General features: G+C 42.8%; 1 protein-coding gene across 1 annotated transcript in view; it reads left to right on the top strand.

Moving 5' to 3' along the window:
• Positions 1-23,436, top strand: part of DSCAM (DS cell adhesion molecule) — a gene marked incomplete at its 5' end in the record, with an annotated part of 743,491 nt that overhangs the window by 124,398 nt on the left and 595,657 nt on the right. Inside the window, 2 exons of the mRNA XM_060009865.1 lie at positions 157-474; positions 9,251-9,397. Coding sequence (XP_059865848.1) covers positions 157-474; positions 9,251-9,397 — 465 coding nt within the window. The remainder of the gene's footprint in view (positions 1-156; positions 475-9,250; positions 9,398-23,436) is intronic.

Raw genomic sequence — 23,436 nt, forward strand, 5'->3', positions numbered from 1 at the left:
TGCCTCTCTGTCCACAGTAGGTTGAGCAATTTCGAATGATTTGGTTTTAGTTGAGCCTCGTGTCTGTTTCTCAGAATAACCTCTTGATGCCATTGATCGAAGGACGAGTTCAGAAGGTGCACTTTACTGACATATTCTTGTGTTGTCTTCTTGTAGTTTTCAGTGAGGACCTTCACTCCAGCCTCTACTTTGTCAATGCATCTCTGCAAGAGGTAGTGTTTGCGAGCACCACGGGGACCCTGGTGCCCTGCCCTGCTGCAGGCATCCCTCCTGTGTCTCTCAGATGGTACCTAGCAACGGGCGAGGAGATCTACGATGTCCCCGGGATCCGCCACGTCCACCCCAACGGCACTCTCCAAATTTTCCCCTTCCCTCCTTCAAGCTTTAGTACCTTAATCCATGATAATACTTACTATTGCACAGCTGAAAATCCTTCAGGGAAAATTCGAAGTCAGGATGTCCACATCAAGGCTGGTGAGTACGGCTCCTCAACCTTTTTTCGTTCTCTGCCTGCTGGGGGTCCAGGTGGGCAATGACAAATACTAAAATGCCATCAGCTGAGAACCAATGAAAATCCTATCCTTAGTTCACTCTTCTAATGGCTGCTTTGAGATGTCAGAGTGCCTTACATTTTTGGAATGAAAACTCGAAACTAGTGGTTCTCTTCCTCAGGGAAACAAACATGCACAGGCCTGCAAATATCACCTCTAGCTTTTCGCTGACTGATTTTATTCAACATTTCTGCTATTTGAACAAGACACGTCAAAAAAGCATTCAATGCCTTTGTAAACCTTTGCAACTCTATTTCTGTAAATCACTAAACACTGTGGAAGTGGGGAAAATCCTGCTGTGGCACTGACATTAAGTTTGCAGTACAATTCGTGGGTCGGTTTTAATGTTGTCACTCAACAAATATTCCTTGAGCTTCTATTTTGATTCAGACACTGTGCCAGGTGCAGGGAGTAGATGGGTAAAAAGGCCTGGTACATGGCCTCATGGACATCGTCCTTATGAGGGAGTCAGACAATGGACAGATAAAGTTGGGTCAAAGGTTATAATGGAGAGTTGGCCTCTGTCCCAGTCACTATGACATTTGCTGAGTATATTGTAAAAAATTGGGGAGAGAGAATCATCAGCTGAGAATCTATGAAAACCCTGTCATCCATTCAGTGTGATACTGATGGATGCTTTGAGATGTCAGAGCATCTTTTGACTGGATTTTGGAGTGCCTTACATTGCTGGAACTAAAACTTGAAATTAGTGATATCAAGTTAGTAAGGTCTAAACTATATTCTGGACTTACTGTCTTTTGACCAGTTGATACAGTGACTGAAACTTTCAGTGCGTCCAGCTCATTGTATTTGTTTCCTGTCTCCCTCTTCACTCCTCCCCAGCCAACTCTGTCCCAGAGGCAGGCAGTGTGGGGAGTGAGGAAGACAAAGGGAGGACAGAGGACAAGGAATTTTACTGAAATAAACCATAGCATCAATGTTTATCGTCAGTAAAATAGCATCAGTCTAATATTCTTCTGTTCCTTGTGAAATAAAAAGGGCCCTTTTAACATTTTTGACTGTGTCACATGTTGCTGGAATGTTGTCAATAACTAAACCCTGAATTGGTTATGTTCCTTTTAACATCATACTGTATTTTCATTGCCATTGATACAAGCCAAACCAGGAATACAGCCTGAGGTTCACAGACGTCAAAAATCGTACATACAGGACATATTGTGTCATTCTGTAGATTTACTAAAGCCCCCCAAAACATACACACAACTAGACACCAGTTAGAAAGCAGTGTTTTTATTATTTTTTTTAAGCCTAGGCTTTCAAATCCTATGGTAAACTGACATAATGGAGTGACTAGGAAAAGAGAATGTGACCTTGACTATTGACGTATATACCAGGTAGCTGGGGGAAACTTTGTAATAATTTCTGCAGCAAGTGTGGAGGTGCCGTTTGAAGACATCACAACATGAGCAAAATATGAAATGTTTCTGAATTCCTGCATGTGATCTCTTTGATGTAAGCAATCAAACATTAGACCGTGACTCACTCTGCTAGCTAGTCATTTCCCAGCTATATTTTGATCTCCATGACATGCTCATGAATTTCAAGACATGCACCAAAATGCATTTAAGAAAGGAAGAAAAAGGTTGGCTTTCATCAAGAGAGATGAAAAGTTGATACCCCGAATAATTAAAATGAAGCAAATGAAATTTGTATAGGAACTTCTAAACCTGACAAACAGGGAGACATCGCGAATGCCTTTTACCTGGCAGGCTAACAAGTTTAATGGTGTGTCATAAAAACATCTTCATAAACTACAAAGTACCACTTATAGTAAAACCTGGAACTTCAAACAGCTATACTTGTCTGTATGAATCTGCTATTTCTGTCTTGGGTTTCCTGTCAGATAAAAGAATTAAATGCTTACTTCTGTTTTAACTGCTATTTTCTAAATTTCTCATAGAATTGATTGTCTTTGCATGACCACGTAGGTTTTAAAGGGATGGAAGTTCCATCATCTTGTCTGGCATCTATGCTACCCCCACCCCTTCCACTGAGTTATGTGATTTCTGTCTGTGTGCTGTTATTCTTGACATCTAAGGCCCATCATACACATGATTGCTCTGTCAGTTTGAACTTACAAGATGGATAGTCATGTTGCCCCATTGAAATTACCTTTCTCATTTAATTTTCCTTCTTAATATGAACACATTATAGTTGTAGTAGTCTTTTAGATTATTTATTGGATGCTGGAAAATCTGGTTTCATCACTTTTATGTAGATGCTAGTACAAAACTGGATGGCTGTTCAGAAGGGCAGGTGAGGGATGTGTATGTTACCCAACGATGGCTGTAGTGCAGGTTTGAGTGGAATGAGCACTGACTCAGGGGTATCCTCCTGTGTATCGGGTCATCTGAAATGTCTGTGTGCCTCTAGGTTGGCATTGGAATTTTCCTGGAATAATCCATTAGGTAAATGGCTTCATCATCTCTCCTTTGTAAGTACAGGGAATTCTTATTCTTAACGGTTTTCAGTGACTTTGACTTAGGTCTGACTGTCAACAAAACAGGGAAGGTTCATACATCTTGTCTCCTTAATCAGCAATCCTAGTTCTCCTTCACATAAAATACTTTCTTGCCCTTTTTGTTCTAAGGAGTGAAATGCACACGGATCCCTTGAAGCAGTACTGCCCTGCCCATGCCGCATTTCTACTTAGCAAACGGTAATCAGCTATATGACCTTGGTCAAGTCAAAACATTTCTAGTGATTGTTTCCTCCTTAGTGAACTGTGCTTAATAACATTTGACTGGGGCTTCTGCGTATGGCCGAGATCGAGTAGCAGAGACAAAATGTACCCTTTTATCTGAAACAACAACAGCACACAGACAGAAATCAAATCATCAATCTAATCAGTCTAATTAAAAGAAAATATCAGAAGAAAGCTGGAGTAACTATGTCAATATTAAACAAAGTATATTTCAGAGCAAAGAATATTACAAGGGCTAAAGAAGGTCATTTTGTAAAAAAAAGTTCAATTAATTAAGAGGGTATGACTATTATAAATTATATGCGCCTATAAGAGAACTTTAAAATACATGAAGTAAAAGCTGATAGAACTGCAAGAAGAAACAGACAAATCAAACCTTATAGTTAGAGATTTCAATACTCCTCTCTCTCTTTTTTCTTTTTTTTTTGCTGTACTTGGGCCTCTCACTGTTGTGGCCTCTCCCGCTGTGGAGCACAGGCTCCGGACACGCAGGCTCAGCGGCCATGGCTCACGGGCCCAGCCGCCCCCCGGCATGTGGGATCCTCCCGGATCGGGGCACGAACCTGCGTCCCCTGCATCAGCAGGCGGACTCCCAATCACTGCGCCACCAGGGAAGCCCCCACTCTCTTAATAACTGCCAGAAATAGACAGAAAATAAGCAAGAATAAAGAATACTTGAATGGCATTGTTAATCAGCTTGACCCAATTGACATTCAAATACAGAACATTCCATCCAGTGATAGCACAATACATATTCTCTTCAAGAAAACACAGATATTTACTAAAATAAATCATATTATGAATGAAACAAGAATCGGACGAATTTAAAAAAAATAAGTCATATAAAGTATGTTCTTTGACTACAATAGAATTAAATTAGAATCACTAACAATAAGATCTCTGGGAAATCCCCAAATATTTGGATACCAAATAACGCACTTCTAAATAATCTGTGTCAAAGAAAAAACAGAAGGTAAATGAGAAAGTATTTTGAGCTGAATAAAAATGAAAGTACAACATCTAATAATTTTGGGAATGTCACTAAAGCAATGCTTAGGAGGAGAAATTTATAATTCTAAAAACTTACATTGGGAAGGAAAAATGGTCTCAAATAGAGATCTCAAGTGGTCTTAACTCCAGAACAAAGAGCAAATTAAAACCAATAAAAGCAAAAAGGAAATAATAAAGATTAGAGTGGAAATCTCTGAAGCCAAAAGTTGTTTCTTTGAAAAACATCAATAAAATTGGTAAGCTGGCCAGACTGAAGAGGAAAATAAGAGAGAAGACAGATTATCAATGTCAAGAATGAGAGGGGTTACATTACTATTCTATAGATATAATCAATATATATGTATAATCATCAATATTCTATAGTAGTCAAAATTATACAGATATTTAAATTATAATAGAATTTTAAGAACATGGAGATGTCAATAAATCATATAACTTAGATAAAATGAGAAAGTCTTTGAAAGAAATAAAATGCCAAAACTCATTCAAGAAGAAATAGCTGAATAGCTCCATATCTATTAGAGAATTTGAATTTGTAATAGAAAAATTTCCTACAATGAAATTCCAGGCTCAAATGGATACACTGTTTATTCTACCAAATATTTGAGGAGGAAATAATAAAAATTCTACACAAATTCTCCCAGAAAGTTGAAGAGGAAAGACTACTTCCCAAGTTATTTTAGGAGATCAGCATTACCGCGATACTAAAACAAAAAAAAGACAAATATTTCTCATGAATATATGTGTAAAAATTCTAAACAAAATTTTAGCAAATTGAATCCAACAACATATAAAAAGGATAATACAACAACATATAAAAAGAGCTTATCTCCAGAATGCAAGGTAGGTTTCACATTTGAAAATTAATCAAGGCAGTTCACCACATTAACATATTAAAAACCATGTGATCATTTCAATAGGTGTGGAAAATCATTGACAAAATACAACATCCTATTATAATAAAAACTCTCAGAAAACTAGGAGTAGAAGAGAAATTTGATTAAAAAACAATAAAAAGATCCTACTACATCTAACATCATACTTAGTGGTGAATGATTAAGTGCTTTCCCCCAAATATGAAGACTGCAAAGATGTGTGCTTTCACCACTTCTATTCGACATTGTACTGGAGGTTGCAGTCAATGCAATATAGCAAGAAAAATAAGTAAAAGACATCCTGATGGTAAAAAATTCATCCATTTTTATTTGTAGAATCCAATCATTAATTTTAAAAAAATCTGATGGCCTCTACAAAAAAAACCCTACTGGAACTAAGTGAGTTTATCAAAATGGTGGTGTACAAGATCAACACACACAAACACACAAATTTAAATACTGAAATTGAAACTGAAATCTTGAGAGAGAGATTTTGGGAACTGTGGGCCAAGCACCTTCCATCTTCCATGTGGCCCAGAAAAGCAGAGGAAGCCTATCTGTGGGGAAAGAGGAGGATGAAGCCAGAATCAAAGGGACACAGGCTGTGGGACCCTTCCCAAGGCCCTCTTGCAGGTTCCAGAGCTTGTAGTGTCTTCAGCTCAGGGTAGCTCAGGTAGGCTTCTCCGGCCAGCAGTCAGAGGGACTCAGACAGGTTATGTGCTAGACATTGTGCCAGGTCCTCTAGAGACATCCTCTGTGTTCACTGCACAACTGTGTGAAGTAGATGTTATTTAGATGAAGGACACAGAGGCCTCCGTGAGCCTGTTGCTGGCCGTTCACAGCGGCTGTGGTTGGGAGGCTGGTTTGGCTAAACAGCACTGGACCAGTGTCTCAGTCTCTGGAAGATTTTGTGCTCACTTCCACCTTTCCTCTTCTCCCTGTTTCCTCTCTGCCTCCTCAGTCCTTCTGGTCCTTCAGGGACAGCTCAAGGCACCCAGATTCCCTCCTTCCCAGAACTCCTGTTACCTTCAGTCATTTTCGGGACCGTGCACTTCAGTCTCTGCCTGTTTTCTTCCAGGTGTTCTGCCATGTGGATTTTCTTTCTTTCTTCAGTTAATTATTCCATAAAGTGTGAGGCTCTCCTTAGTCCCTGAGCAGTCCTTGACATGAGGGTGTGTTCAAGATGTAACTGAATATTTAAAGCATCTCCCAAGTTAAGTAATCAGCTACAAAATAAAAGAGCAACCCCCCACCCCAGTTTCTATAAAAGTGATGCTGTGCCTTAGGGTCTCATTGTGCCTCAGATAACCATTGCCCCAATAGGATGGACATCGGGCATAAAGCCCTCCTACCTGCACAGAGTCTTCTGGTGTACCTAAGGCATCCTACCCTGGGGCATTTGTTTATGTTTTATCACTTCAGACATAAGGATCAAGGGGGTTGGGAGCAATCTGAATCCAACCTCTTAGGATAGGACCTGCCTTCCTCGGCAATGCCCAGTGCTCCAAACTTTCTCCATCCCATCTTCCCACTTCCTCTGATTGCTGCATAGGCAGATTGGGATCAGGGCTGACTTCATGGGATGGGGCGAGTGTGGTCACACAAGGCTGAGGGCCCTGTGCTCAGGCTTCAAGCTCTCCTGTTGCCATCTTGAAATACTAATGCTTCTATCTTTCCATTTGTGTTTCGTGAGTGAAGTGTGGTGGGAGAATGGAACATGCTCTGGGGACTTGTTTTCTCAGCTCTTGGAGAGTCCTGTCTCATGCCACCCCACCTGGGGTGGGTTCCCAGCCACCCTTTCCTCAGGCTCTGGGTGCCCCAAGCCCCATTGGCCCTTCACCTCCCTAACCCCATCCAGTGGCCACTGCTGCCCCTCTGATCCCTGGTGCCCTGAGCCCTTCGCAGCCTCTTCCTCCTTGCCCCATCCAGCAAACACTGGCACCCTGCATCCAGTGGAGGCCTGGGCAGAGGTATGGGTGGAGTGGGTACACAGTGGAGTGTGGTGGAGCCTGTCTCTGCCCCAGGCTAGCAGCACCACAGTGCATTAGCAAGCAACTTGCTGGGGGTAAGCCTCTTGCCCACTTCCCGTTCTCTGTAGGTACTTTCTCTTGTCCCCACCCTTTCCTGTCTGAGACAAAGAACTTGGCTCCTTTCCTTGATTTCCATTAAAATTTCCTCCACCATTTGTTTGCCATTTGTTGCCATTTGTTTACTGAAGGTTTGGGGAGATGGAGTGACTTTATAGCTTAGAAACACACATCAGCAAAGACAAACTTAAATTGGACTCATACACCTGCTTAGGTGACCCCATCCCTGTGATAGTGAGCTCTTTCTGTTGGCCTTCACCATGCTGTCCAGCCCCCTGTTCTCTTCTGTTCTCTGGTCCTTTTCCTATTTTCTGTCTTCTATTCTCCCACTAGGACCAAATTCTCATTCATTGATGAGTTTGATTAATTCATCTGTCTCTTTGTTGCCTCTTTCCAATTTATGACTGTAGACCTCCACTCCCTCAAAAGGGCTATTTCTCGAGGTGTTTTTGTGTACAAAGTCAGTTTCCCCCTCTGCGTATAACAGTGATGTTTCTTGAGTCCCCTGAATGATTGCCCAGTGGACCTCCTGCAGATGTGGAACTGCCACCTGGACCGTCACATCATATTGCACAAAGAGTGCAGGAATGAGGGTCTCAAAAGATTCCTAAACTTCTGAAAGTCTCTCTGGTTTGGGATAGGAATGAAAAAAATTCTCCAAGTTGGGAAAATATTATATAGTAATATTTAAAAATCAGTACTGGGAGCCATCCTCTCATCAATACTCTTAATAATGACATACTCTGATACTAAGCTACTTGGCATATCACAGAGCTAGCACCGATCTTAAAAGTGCTTCTTCTGGAGCGTTATTTACGTCTGCCTATTAGGAGATTTCCCTTTAGAAACTCATTCTTATATCTGTTGGTATATTAATTTCTTTTGAAATTAATTTCATGGCCAGTTTTCTCGACACATATTTGTCCAATAAATGACTAAAACTTTCAGAGAGCTAATTAGATGGTAAGGTAAGTTGTCTCAGTGGATAACTTAGAAAAATCATAGACTTACAGAATTCAGACCTTGAATCTTCCTATCCCAACCCCTCATTTCAAATTTGAGGAAATAAAACTGGAGAAAGAAGTCTTTCGCCCATATTTATAGAGCTGGAGGGAGGCATAACCTGGATTAGACACACCCACGTCTCCTTATCCTGGAAGCAGAGGTCTTCCCCACACCAGGAGATGGTGTGGGTCCAGGTAGCTTTAGGCAAACTGTTCATGGCAGGCATGGTTCCGGACGCTTTAGCCACGTTAACTGATTGAATCATCAAAATTGACTTACTTGGTAGATATTTTTATCAAAATTCCCATTATATGTGTGGCAAGAGAGCTTGCTCACTGTAAAGTGGTAGGGCCTGGATTTGAACCCAGGCAGTTGGGCTTGCAGGGTGGGCACTGGATCCCTGCACCCCTTGCCTCTAGCCTAGACATCTAGTTTGTGGAAGTCCCCTCTGGGCACTTTCTGGGCTACTCCTACTGTTGGGAATGTCTGGGCAGGCTCCCTTAATCAGCACGCTTCCCTAAGTGATAGGAAGCAGAATGATTCTTTACAAAACTGCTTTGCAACTGTCATAAAAATTACTTAGGAAGAGTTGTTTTAATTGTCACCTAGTTTCGAGGATTCCCAGGAGAGGCTGCCTTTCTTGATTTTTTAATTCTTTTCCTTGATAGTCTGACATTTTTTCCTTGGTCCTCAGAGGACATGGAGGGAAGTCTCCCATCATCATAACTTCTGTTTAAGAAACTACTTCCCATGTCCAGATGTGTTTAGAGAGCAGCTTAACTGCTTTTAGATATACTCATGCTTTTTAGTTCTTAGTGTAGTTTATTGTTAACAGAATGAAAGTCTTTAAGACATGAAATGTAGGTTTCTTAAAAATTTTTCTCCAATAAATATATTTGATGCAATTGATACGTGTAAGATACAATGTGATATTCAGATGGGATCCTCTCGGAATGAGCCTGTGTGTGTTACCGGGGTCCTCTTCTTGCCTTCCAGTTTTACGGGAGCCCTATACAGTCCGTGTGGAGGACCAGAAAACCATGAGAGGCAATGTTGCGGTCTTCAAGTGCATTATCCCCTCCTCGGTGGAGGCGTACATCACTGTCGTCTCATGGGAGAAAGATACCGTCTCACTCATCTCAGGTAGGACAGTGGGCTTCCCGGGCGCAGGGCGCCGGGGCTCGCAGCTTGTTCTGCGTATCGAATTGTGTCTCCGTCTATATGCGCGTCATAATTAAGAATTAGTATGTGGAAAGTTGACGCTGCTGTGTGATTAAATGTGATGTCGGTGTTTTCTGTTGGTTTATGTGGCTCGACTCAGATATTCTGCAGTGAATGGACCGATGGATAGAAATTAGTTCCTTGCGCTATGCGTATAATCATTCTGTTACTTTTAAAAAGGAAATTTTGTTTTTATTTCTGCTCCTGGAAAGAGGAAAGTAGGATTACTGTGTCTGTGAGCGACCTCAGGGCTGGTATCGTGATATTCTCTATAATCTGGAAAATGGAAACCCTGATTTCATGCTGTTCTCACCTTTTCAAATGTCTTCAGAGTTATGTGGCCTCTTTCTTGAAGATTCTATTTGGAATATGTAGTCAGCACTGAAATATATATGTTTATTTATATCTGTATATATATGTAAATAACTAATTTCCTGGTTTATTTTTGGTATCTAGAAATGGTACCACTGAAGTCTAGCTTCTAAGAAGTTGTGGCTCTTCTTTTCTCATGGTTTTTAAGCTGAGTTCTTGGTCCTTTTGCTACTTATCTGGAAAGGCCATGCAGACACTAGGCTCACTTTTTCTGTTTTGCACATCTTTGGGTAATGCCTGTTGGATACTTTTGGAAAACAGTCATGATGAGCACTGAATGTGGTATAATGGTATAAATGATTGCTTTTCTTTACATGTTCCCTGTGCACTTGTGTGCAAGTGAGAGCATACACACACACACACACACACACACACACACACACACACACACACACAATTTATTGTAACTCTTGAATACCACCAACTTTGTGTCAGCTTGCAGAGGTAAGAAATTGGAACTGAACTCCCATGGTGAAAGAGCATTTTTATATGGCTTATCGATTTGCTGGACAGTATAGGTTACTATTACAACAAGGACCATTAAAAAAAGTCACTAAACCATCACACAAATCAAAAATTAAATTGCACATTACAGTGAACCAGGATGTAATAGATGTTTTTGGCTTTCCGTAATACCATCTTTACAGTGAATTTGAAGTCCCTCACACTTTACTGAACAATAAATCCCTTGCTGTTATGTTAATTAATCATAGTAATTTGTTAACTTAGAATGTTGAAAAAATACTAAGCTTAAGACCTGAAATGTGATTGCAGTAATCAGAATAGAGACTCACCTGTACAATTTTATTTGCACATTTCGATTGTTTAATGGTCTTACTTGCTTTGCTTCAGAGGTCATTTTAGTTTCTTGATAGCAGTTGAAGAGATGTGATGACAGTCAGTCTGGCTGAGCCCAGAATCAGAGTCAGGAGCTCTCAAAAGTACACAGCAGGGGGCTTGTGGGTTCAGGGAAGGGGAGAAATTGGGGTGATGTTTGCAGTCTTCCACACTCAGGGGCCATCAAATACGCAACCTCAGTGTCTGCCCTAGAAGGGGAAGAGAGCAGGGGAGAATGACAAACTGCCTCTAAGTGCTTCTCCTTGGAGGTGACAGATGTCATTCTTGTTCATATTTAATTGGCGAAGCAAGTCACATGGCCATGTCTGACCCCAATGGGGCATGTGCCTGGAAAGAGAGAACTGGAAACATGGATGAGAAATGAAAGTATCTACCGTGAGGTTATAGATCTACATCTGTATCTGTATCTATCTAATCTATATATCTGTATCTCTATCCTTATGTTTCCCAGACATCTTTAATTAATGGTGTGGTTTTATTCAGTTTTCATCTTTTTGTAATCTATGTGAATAGACTTTTTTCTCCTTCCAACAGGAACCTAATTAAAATAAAACAAGAGGAGTTGTGTATCTGGTCAGTGGAGGGGATGCTGCCATGCATACAGTTGATACCTTGCCGATATGAACTGCTGACCCCGTGTCCTCTCCTCAGTCATGCGTTGGAGCTTTATCCTTTGGCAAAATTTTTAAAACAACACAGCATGGACTGTGGGCTTTTCTTTTTTCACAAAAGTATCAGAAAACCGATACTGTACAGGTTTTTACCTCATTAAGGAATATATCCACAGTAAGGTTTTGTTGTTTATAAGTAAGCTATTTAAACAAACACAAGTTATCCCCAAGATGTTGCACGTGACAGAGAGAGAGAGAGGTTGAGACACATACAGGAAGAGATATTTTTATACTCAGGTATTTCAACCTGAGGACGGGGCCCCAAAGCAGTGTTACGATCTGTAAGTAGAAAGTCTGGAATCACACCTTGTAATGGAACTTACTGTCACTTACTGTCAGACCCTGTTCCCAGTGCCTGAGCCCCATCCTCTGAGGCTGCAAAAATGCCCAGGGAAGGAGGTGATGAAGCCACTGGAAATGACAAAATGGTTAAAAAGAGTAGGAATCTTAATAAAAACCAGTTTCGGGTGGTTTAGATGGAGAAGGGTTACATTTCTCCTTAGGGCCCAGAGTGTGGCAGGGCACAGGTAGCCACACGTAGGGGGCAGGGAGGCTGTGCGGAGGAGGCTGGGACCTCCCTCCAGCGCGTCCCAAGGGCTGAGTGGTGGCGGGGGCAGTACTGGGGCGTCTAGACTGGAGGGGATTACCCTGCCCAGCACAGAGGTCCCAGGGACGGAGAGGCCTTTCCTGAGTTGGCTCTGAGTCCAGCAGAGACATCCTGGATGCTATATGTAAAAGGTGAATTCATCTCAGCTTGTAAATAAACTGAGGGCTCCTGAAACTCCTTGTTGAGCTTGGCTAGATGGTCAGTGGCTGTCAGCCTGCCTCTCTCCCCTGGGTCTGCAGTAAGCCTGGCCGGGAAGCTTGTCCCAGCAAAGCACATCTACTCTGCCCAGACCATCTCCTGAATTTCTGATTCTCTAGGTGGAGAAAAGCAAGGACCTAGATCAGCTATGAAACAGGCCTGTGTGAGGACCCTTGTGCTGTGAGGTTGGGGGAGGACCAGAGGGGTGCTGGTGGGGCTGCCTTGAGAAAGCTCAGAGCTAGGGGCAGTCAAGAGGGGGTTCGGCGCCCTGTGCAGGCGAGGCCTGTCCACCAAGGTGACGTTCCGGTGCCACCGCTCAGCCCCATGGGGCCAGAGCTTGGGGGACCAGAGCAGCAAAGGCCTGCTTTTAGCAGATGAGCCTTGGGGCTCGAGGCCAGGGCTCTTGGGTAGTCGGCTAAGGTAAATGGGTATCAGTTGTCTAGGCTTTCCTTTTCAAAGGAGAAGAAATTTAAGGTGTGTGTATTCCTATAAAAAGAAACACAAAGGCTTCTATTGGCAGAGCATGCTAATTTTGCCTGTTATCTTGGTTGAGAGAATCAGGGACTGCGTTACATGCTCACAGGGGTGAGCGCACCAGCCACGGTCTGTCTGGGTTTCCATGAGAGCAGCGTGGTGTCACAGGCCGTTCTGACCGTGGCATCACTGGCTTAATGCACGTTGGGTCATGCCCTGATTTCTTCCCAGGGAGGTTTTGCGTTGGCCTGGATGTAGGCTCAGGAATCAAGTTGTGCCTCTTTGTCATGTGAGATCATTAGATCACTGATGTTAAGAAATGTAAATGAGTTCATTTATTTTGATCAGTCTTCAGAAGGACTACTTCTGTGGTCTTGGTATAGCCTGAATGTCTGCCTTCGAAGTTCATGTTGAAGTCCTAACCCCCAGTGGGATGGTATTTGGAGGTGGGGCCTTTGGGAGGTGATTAAGGTTAGATGAGGTCATGAGGGTGTGGCCCTCATGATGGGATTTGTGTCCTTGTAAGAAGAGAACGGAGCTCTCTCTCCAGCACGTGAGGATAGAGTGAGAAGGTGGCTGTCTGCAACCCAGAAATCCGAAAGAAGGCTCTCACGACACCCCAACCATGCTGGCACCCTGGTCTCTGACTTCAGCCCCCAGAGCTGTCAGAAGTAAATGTCTGTTGTTTAAGCCCCCCGCCCCGCCATCTGTGGTATTTTGTTTTAGCAGCAGAGCTAAGATAGGCCTAAGGGAAGGAATCTCATAATTCCCCCCGGGAAGGAAAGGCTCATTGCATCTGATGCTGCTGTGCCCTCTGTTTTGCTGTCTACCTGGGCCCCAGGGCACCCCGTGGTTGACCTTCACTCTCAGACTCCAGCAGTGGATGATAGGAGGCTTGTAATTGTGTGGAGACAAAGTATCTCAGGCACAGGCACACACCGTGCATGTAAAGTCCTCTAGTAATATGATGGCCCCTGACTTACTGCCTTCCTGAAATAAGCCAGGAAAAACAAGCATGATGAGGCCTGAATGCATTTCTAAAGCACACTTATCACTTCTCTTCCTCTAAGCAAAAATGAGATCCTTTGAATATCAGATGTTAATGTAACCCAATAAAAATGTAGTAGTTTGTGGGGACTTCCCTGGTAATGCAGTGGTTAAGAATCCACCTGCCAATGCAGGGGCCATGGGTTCGAGCCCTGGTCCGGGAGGATCCCACATGCCATGGAGCAACTAAGCCCGTGCGCCACAACTACTGAGCCCGCATGCCACAACTACTGAAGCCTGCGTGCCTAGAGCCTGTGCTCCGCAACAAGAGAAGCCACCGCAATGAGAAGCCCGCGCACCGCGATGAAAAAGTAGACCCCGCTGGCCGCAACTAGAGAAAGCCTGCGCGCAGGAACGAAGACCCAACACAGCCAAAAATAAATGAATAAATAAATAAATAAATTTTTAAAATGTAGTAGTTTGAGTAGGGATGCACTGTGGGAGGTTCTGCTGATGTGGGGATGGATATGTAGGACACCATCCTGGAAAAGAACAATATCAACAGCTTTACAGCCGGGTTTCACTGAATGGCCTTTTGTGAATTTCTTCCCGATTAAGGAGGCCAGCAATCAGAGAGCCCAGCGTTCCGTGTCTGTTTTCCTCGGATAAAATTCTGACAGTCTCCCTGGGGGTTTAGCTACATTAACATCAAAGACACAGCCCAAGGGTAACCGGATTTGGAAAATGGGAAGCGCAAACATTCCCAGAGGATCTACCTCCCTCTCTTGCACTGGCCCAAATTTCTGTTTCAGTATCTCCCGTCTGAACGCCTCTATTAGTGATGTGACTCAAGGAGAATTTTATCTCTTAGGATCAATGAGTTTAAGTCCAAGGATGATCATCTTCTTCCTGTATTTCAAGTAAAAGTGAACAATTTTCTGCCCACGTTAAATATCAAAGGACCTCAGCCTAGCACTTCACATGAAACGTTTGTTGTGGGTTTTGGATGCTGTATTTGGGTCTGGTCATCATAGATAAGGCAGGGCCTATGCTTTAGGAAGCATCTAGCTCTCCAGGCCCCCGTGGAGATGGCTTCTGCTTTTAGGGAGCTCAGGGGAGAGATTACTGTGCTATGTGGGGTGTGAGTGCCGTGAGAGCCATATGGGCAGACGTTACAAGAACACACACCTTCTCATGATTTTTCCTGGGGAGATCACTTCATAAAAGACGTGATCTTTTAAGAAAGTCTTTGCATTTTGGGATGGGAAAAATAATTACATCGTATATATGAGGCAAGGTTTTCCTTAAGCACGTTTCAGCAGACTTAAACTGAAAGCAGATTTGATGTGTTCTGTGCTCTTTGGGAAGGAGAGAGGAGCACGGCTGTAGCGGGCGGGGCGGGGGGGGTGATGCTGCGGTGGGCGGTGCAGTATTTGCCTGCTGTGTTCTGTTCGTGTAACGCAGAGCTCTGTGAGCCCATGGTCCCTCTTTCCAAGGCACTTGCGTTTTAATTTTACTTCTAGTCACTAGGCATTTTCAAGGCAATCTCCTACATAGCTGCTCAGGTTGCCATGGCGATGAGACCCGATTCTGCCCTCAAGGTGCTTATGAGCAAAAGGAATGAGATCGACATCAAAATGATGTAAGGGGCAGACCTGTAATCACCTGAAAGCTTCATTTTTGATTTTTCAGGTACCGGAGAGTTGCAGGATTAAAAGAAGCATTTCTTTAACATTCACTAAAAATAAATTTATAGGACCAAATGAAAACTGTAAGAGAAATATCTTTCTATCTATCTATCTATCTACTTATCTATCCATCCATCAATCCATCTACCTATCATCTATCTGTATTGATTTTCAGCAAATAGGATCCTCATTTCAAATACAGGAAATTATTCTTCACACAGGAGGTATACAGCAGACTGGAATTCAAAGGGTGGAGAGATGTAATATTTTCACTGTGTTTATTTTGGGGAGTGGAATAATATATTCCATGTGGAAGTTTACTGGAAGGGAGAGTCCTGTTCTCTTTCTTTTTAAAAGCCATTAATTGATGATAATTTTGCCATTTAAGTCCATTGCTCACTAAATTCGTTTTTACATGTTATTCTGCTGCCACCTGGAAGTGATTAGAAACAGGGTTGTTTACAGATCTGGAGAAAGCTCACATGGCAGTGAGATTAGAGGTCATATTGATGAGGGGCTGAAGCCCGGCTTTTCAAAAATGACCAGCTAATGAGACCCCGGAAGACCCAGAGCAAACAGAGAGCCTAGTACTAGCCTTCATAAAGAAGGCAAATCCCCACTCCCAAAATTAGAAGCTGTACATTGTAGATTATAGCCTGAAACAAACAAAAAAAATATGTTTCTGACTTTTGAGCTCCTGAGGGAGGGAGAGAGACCCATAGCAGTAGGCATGTTAACATAATATTTATACAAGAAAAGGAAACGAGAGAGAAGGGTAGCAAATTTAGCCTGGAGCATCTGTGTGTGTGTGTGTGTGTGTGTGTGTGTGTGTGTGTGTGTGTATAAAAAACACTCTATCTGCTATGAAGGTGTTGGTCGTTAGGTCAGCCTAAAATGCCCTTTGATTTCCTGCTCCGAGTGTTACCAGGAGAATGTGGCTTCTAATTGCAGCTCTGACACAGATTAGCTGGGTAATGCAGGGGAAGTGACTCTTTCCTTTGCCACAGCCTCCTCATGGGATGAACGTTAGTTTCATTGGTTCCCCTCACAATAAAATAACAGGATATTAAAATTACAAACTGAATATTCCATGTCTCAAGCCAACTACTGTCCAAGTTATTTTTTTTTCTTCTTAGATTTCATCTCATAAAATTTTAATGTTAGGCATGTGTCAGAGGTTCGGTCATTCATTGGGAAGACTCCCAGGGTTCTGCATATAATCATACCGTATGCGCTGCTGGGACTTATCACAGTGTGAAAGGTACAGAGCACAATCAGGAAAGGGGAAAGGTACTTGGGGAGAGGTCTGGAGGAAACCAGGTGCAAGCTTCCAAGAGTTCTTTCCCCACAGAGGATGTGCTTATTATCCCAGCAGAGAGCAGTGACAACAGATGGATACAGAATGCCATCTACCAGGGAGCTCATTAAAGACTTGGTGCCCAGAGTTTTTACTGGAGGGCTGGTCGCATAGGCACGTGCATGGCATGTCCCCAAATTCCAGACTCCTAGAAGGAAAGTAGGTCTTCCACGTAAACAGTATTGTTTATACATTTTAATCACAGCGAGCCACTCTTATCCATTGTGGGGGGCAGGAACCCTCCCAGAATTCCAGTTCCCAGACACCAGCCAAGGATCAACTCGCAACAGGCCTTTCTAAGGGTAGCAATCTCAGACCAGCTGTTAACTCTTGTCTGTACGACACAACTCGAATGATGGTGCCTCATTATTATTATTTTGGCCACGCTGGTGGGGCTTGTGGGATCTTAGTTCCCCGACCAGGGATTGAACCCATGCCCTTGGTAGTAAAAGCACAGAGTCTTAACTACTGGACTGCCAGGAAATTCCTGATGGTGCCTCATATTTTCACTCATTTTTTCCCTCATTCAACCATCACTTTTTGCATATCCCCAGCACCAAATGTTGGAAAAATCAAGTGAATAAGACAATCTATACTTGGAGGACTTTATTACATAATATCCATATATTCACAGCCTTTACATAGATCTCACCCCAGATTCTCTAATATCCCCAAACACACTGACCCAGATTCCTTCCTAGCTCCACCTGAATGTCAATACAGTTTTACTTTATGTTCAGCTGTTAGGGATCTCCTACCTGTTCTCCTCTCTACCTGCAATGTTTGGTTCTTTCTAGACATGAGAAGTAGATGGTAAGCCAAGTCAATGAGATGTTATTTGGACCCCAGTGCATTTTCTGATCTCTTGCTCCTCTGTGAGATTTCATCTCAGGGAAGTTGAAGACAATAACAGGATCATTAACAAAATATTATCAGGCAGTGATGACAATGAATAATACTGTTGATGTTAGCATTATCAAGCTCAAATCAGATGTCATGAATTGAAATTTGCTTGGGCAATGTGCCATAGTATACGAAAGCAGGGTTCAAGATTTCAAAATGTAGTTTTTGACTCAGAATAAGAGGGCAGTGTGAAATCAAGGCCAAGACCCGAGATGAACATGAATTATGCGGGGCTCTTGGTGTTGCTTCCCATGCATTAGGCAAGTCCAAGTGGAAGAAAGTCCCTTACTATGTGTGTCTGTGGCAGGAGCTCCAGAGAACCACCAAGCAGAGGCACCACCATTGTCTGCCCTTTGTGGCTTTAACTCCAGGCAGATGGGGCAGGATAGTAAACTTCTAGCATCCTAGACTTCTTCCCTCCTCAGCATCCCCATCGCCCCTGGAATCCCCAGTCCAGGTAGTTGCCACCATGTTCCTTTCCCTCCTCCAGCCTGCTGAGCTGGCTGGAGACCAGGTACCCTGACCATTCACAACAATTAACTTTAACTGCCCTTCACGGTCTCTCCAGATCTTTGGATAGTTCTGCTGATCGCTTTGTGTTGTTGAAAGTGGCTTTCCCAAGCTTTCCCTGGGAGTTCTTAAGACCCTCATTCCCAGCCCACTGTGGGTCTACTCTCTAATGTGCAAAAGATAATATCTTTTTACTTCATTGAGTCTGAAACCACCTCTCTCTGATGACCTCTCCTACCTCAGACATTGTATTTGTCCTGTTTTCTCTCACAGGAAGAGATGGCCCTCTTTCCTTCCAGTCTACTCCCAACCAGCGCTGTGGCCATGATTCCCCCTTGCCTTTTCTAGGACCCGGTTCTGTCATTTCTCTCCTCTATTGCCACCATCGCCTCCTCAGTGATTACTGTATTTCTTATGACACACGTGCTCAGCGCCCCCAGTTTTAAAGAAAACTTTCCCCTTGCCAGTTTTCATTCATTCTGTTTTCCCCTGGAAAACTTATTAAAAGAATAGTCTATACTCATTGCTACGCCTAGTCTGTACTGATTTGGGCTATGCCTCTAACATTTTACTGCAACTCACCTTGTCAAGGTCACTCGTGGCATCCTAGTGTCAGATCCCAAGGTCATCTCTTGGTGCAAGTTCTCTCTGACTTCCTTCTGCCTTGGGTGCCCTGTTACACTGCCTGGGTGACTTTCTCCTGTCTATATCTTCATGATGTCTTTCCTTGAGTTCACATCTTTTCTTCCCTGCTCATAAATGTGAGTAGCCCCCAGAACTCAGTCCTCCCCACCTCTCCCTCTCAGTCTCCAATTTCTCTGTTGTTCATTTCCTCCCTTTCTCAGGCTTCATCCACGACTTCTGCATTGATGACCCTGACACTGGCTCTGTCTCCTCTCCTGGGATTGATTGATCCCCACTGCCTGCTCCCTTCCTGCCATTTCCAACTGAGGATAACTAACGCAGAGCTAAGCATTTCTCACAACCACGAATGGATTTGCCTTGGCATTACTCTTTTTTTTTTTTTCCCCCAGGTAGTAACTATTAGTTTCCAAAGAATCACAACCTACGTGGCTTGAAAAAACAGAAATTTATTCTATCACAGGTCTGGAAGTCAGAGGTCCAAGATCAAGGTCTCAGGAAGGCTGTGTTCTCTCTGGAGGCTCTGAGGGAAAAATTGTTCCATGTGTCTCTCCTAGTCTCTGGTGCTTGCAATAATCCTTGGTGTTCCTGAGCTTGTGGACACACCACTCCAGTCTCACTCTCTGTTGTCACGTGGCTGTCTTCCTCTGTGTGTGACTCTGTGTCTCTTCTCTTCTTATGAGGACACCAATCATGTTGGATTAAGGACCCACCCTACTCCAGTATGATCTCATCTTGACTAATTACATCTGCAATGACCCTATTTTCAAATAAGGTCGCATTCTGAGGTTCCAGGAAGGACATGAATTTTGGGAGAACACTGTTCAACCCACTACATTAATAAATCCTTTCAGTTCCTTTTTGACCCTCTCTCATAGTTTCCATCTTTCTATTTCCTGCTTGACACATAATAGACAATGCATATTGGAAGAGATCTTTAAAATTTGTGTTTAAAGGAAGGAAACAAAAATCAGAAAGCCTCAGCGGTGTGGCAAGAGGTACCAATACCCGGCTGTTCGCGTGCTGTCCGCCACTCCACCCCAGCTATGTCAGAACGCCAGCTGGCAGCCTCCGCATCAGCTGTCTCTCCTCCAGCTGCATGTAGCTCACGCTGGGTCACACTGGGTTGGGAGCCAGGATGGGACAGAATCAAGATGGTCCAGGGCCAAGACACCGGGGCTGTAGGCTAACGGCTTGACTTGTATTTTCAGATCATGCTATGGACTGAATTGTGCTCCCACCCGCCTAATGCATAAGGTCTAACCCCCAATGTGGATGTATCTGGAGATGGGGTGTGTAAATGGTAATTAAGGTTAGGTGGGATCATAAAGGTTGGGCCCTAATCCAATAGGACTGTGGCCTTATAAGAGGAAGACATGTGAGTCCACAGCAAGAAGGGAAGACATCTCACCAGACCTCACCCATGCTGGGACCCTAATCTCAGACTTCCAGTCTCCAGAACTGTGAGAAATACACATGTGCAATTTAAGCCCGAGTCTGTGGTGCTCTGTTGCAGCAGCCCAAGCTGACTAACACAGATAATATGCATGTAAACTCATTTTCTGAATCTAATTCTGTAATTCCTGAACTGCACGTGTTACACTGCTTCCCTACTCAACTTTTTGGGTTATGTATCAATAATACCACATAACATGTTACGAAGCAATTTGATGACACAGTGATCACTCAAGTTTTTGTTAAATGGTACTATTTTCAGGTGCAGTGGATTATCTGGCCTCTCAGAGTCCTGTGTTTCCCTTCTCTGTGGAAAGTGGGTCAGTTATTAATGGAAAAATGAAGACTACAGTGTCCCACCCTATCCATGGGGGATACAATCCAAGCCCTCCAGTGGATGTCTGAAACAATGGAGAGTCCCAGATCCTATATATACTACGTTTTGCCCTATATATACATACATAGCTATGATAAAGTTTAATTGATAAATTAGGCACAGTAAGAGAATATCGTAGTTGCCGGCATCACTGTTCTTGGGCACTGGGGCCATTATTAAGTAAAGTAGGTGTTACTAGAACCAAGAGGGTTACTAAGTGACTGACGGGTAGGTAGCTTATTTGGTTGGATACGCTAGACAAAGTGGTGATGCATGTATCCCGTGTGGGATGGAGTGAGATGGGGCAAAATTTCGTCATGCTACTGAGAACGGGCGCACGATTTAAAAGTTATGAATTATTTATTTCTGGAATTTTCCACTTAATATTTTTGGACCTCAGGTGACAGTGGGTAACTGAAACCTCAGAATGCAAAACCATGGATAAGGGGGAACGACTATACATTTCCCAAATGACGAGTGGTCTGAAAACTTACATGCAATTAAATTTTCCCCCCAAAATACCCCAAATTCCAAAGTCAGTTCCAAGGTGACTCTAGGTTTATTAAATGAACAATCACTTAGTACTGAAACATCTACAACTAAGCCATATTTGGACAATTGCACTCACTGTGCTGTGTCCATGTGTGGAGAAGTAGTGAGAATATTTATAGACTATTTCAGGCTCTTTAGTTTCTGGAATATCGTGGTGATGCCCAGTGTTTACTGCTCAGAAGTGGGCTGTATAAAGATTAAAAATCCCCAGCACACGTTGCTTTGCAGGAGGGCCTAGTTGAGATGTTCTTTTCAGAGATGCTGATAAGCAGACAGAGTAAATAAGGAAATATAGGCTTCTTAACATCTCCCAATTGGGTCACATGCTCTTCCAGGGAAGCTTTCAGGCTTCTGCCCGCCTTCCATTTTGCCAAATCTGCACGAGGGCTTGAGTTTGAACTCAGAGAGACCAGGCTTTGAATCTCCATTTCACAGCTGTGGGAGCTTCAACAATTAATTGCCTCTCTGTGGAACTGGACACAGCATTTTTATAAAGATTAGAAATGCCAGGCAAGGTGTTCCTTTATAGCCAATTTCTGCTCTCTGGCTGTGCACTCGGCTATCTCGTCGGAAGGTACAAGGATGGAGTCTGAAGCCACTGTCCACATCCACGTTCCAGGCCCACCACGGACCACGCTGTGACCTTGCACTAATCACATAGTCTCTCTTTGCCTGTTTCCTCAGTCATAAAATGGTAACAATAGAATGTTGACACATTCCCATGAATGAATACATGTAAAGTGCTTAGGACAGTGTTTGACATAAATTTTGGCATTATTACTCTTGTAATTCTTACCTCCTATCTATCTAAAGTGTTCCTCCAGAAACTGGGTAGTCAGGACTCCATGGTCCAAAACAGATAAGAACTTGCTGTGTGGAGCTTGTTACGGGTACGAACAGAAGTAATTCTATTTGAGAAGAGTTGTTAAAATATGAGGTGTCCTGAAGAAGTCGTGGGTAAACGGTCCGAAATCTTGCAAACTCAATGTAAGAGCATAAGAATGCTACGGAACTAATAGTTGTGTTGGATTTTATCAAAATAAACAGCTTTTTGTTAAATGTTTACTTTTCTTAAACAGATATCGGATGATGTAAAAATGAAATAATCTTATTTTTTGCCTTAACCATCACAGATATATCAGAATATATGTTTGCAGGAAGGGTTTGGACTTAGATTAAAACACTTGCAACACATTTGGGTTACTAAATAGCTAACAACGTATGTCACGTTATGCCTGACAACTTCACAACAACCTCATAGGTCATTATTCTCATCAGCCCAGGTGAAGAAACTGAGGCACAGAGAATTTCAGTAACTTGTGCAAGGTCCTACATTGCAATTCTCTCTCTCTAAAAGATAGAGATTTTTCGTTTAATAAAAACACAAACTTTCTTTCAGTCCATGGTCCATAAATGCGTGAGTCAACACAAGTTGTCAACGTTGCATGACACACGACTTTAACAGCTTTAACTCGAGAGTAGGAACTTGTTTAAGCAAGTAAAACATTTTAAAATATGGTATGATCCAAACTAGACTTACCTTTCTGGACATTTGATCTATTTAGAGCATTTTATTGTGTTTGAGGACAATATGCTTAATGTTTTTTGAAACAATATTGCACAACTAAAGAAAAATCAAAATAGGTGAAACTGTCTGGGATAAAAATAATTTTCTTAATTTCAGTTTTATTTAGAATTGACCCTTCCCATTGACCTCAAGTATAATATTATGATACCTGGTACATAGTAGGAGCTTAATAGATATTTGTTAAATGAATGTGGAATGAGCACCATTGCCATCAAAGTGGTGGTGCTATTTCCTTTCAAATTATCCTTAATGCTCTATGGAGAGCTCTTACTTTCCTATAATTTTTTTTCTTCCTCTGCACAGTACAATTTCAAATCAGCCTCTTCACCCAATGCAAAGAGTGTCTGAGCAGGTGCATCAGAGGTAACCCGGGATTTCACGGCTGACTTTCGCACAGATATCCACATCCCCAGTACTTAGTAGTCCCAAAGCAAAAGCTGTCTTCTTTTATTTTCATGAAATGATTTTATTTTTGTAAATGCCTTACAATTTTATGCTGCAGTATTTGTTAAAATATAGCACTGAATGTGTCAATGAAAATCCTTATATGCCAAGACATTTAGAGGCATTGTATAGCATTTCTTGATGCACTGGGTCCACAACCAAGCCATTGGTCCTAAGACATCACTTTTCTTGTTAAGCTAAAGGGAGATGCCCACACGGGCACACGCATTTGGTAAACACAGAGTGCGAACTCTGTATGGCTGTTGTGTGTACGTGTGC

Source organism: Delphinus delphis, chromosome 4, assembly GCF_949987515.2.
Source record: "Delphinus delphis chromosome 4, mDelDel1.2, whole genome shotgun sequence".
In the NCBI taxonomy this organism is placed as follows: domain Eukaryota; kingdom Metazoa; phylum Chordata; class Mammalia; order Artiodactyla; family Delphinidae; genus Delphinus; species Delphinus delphis.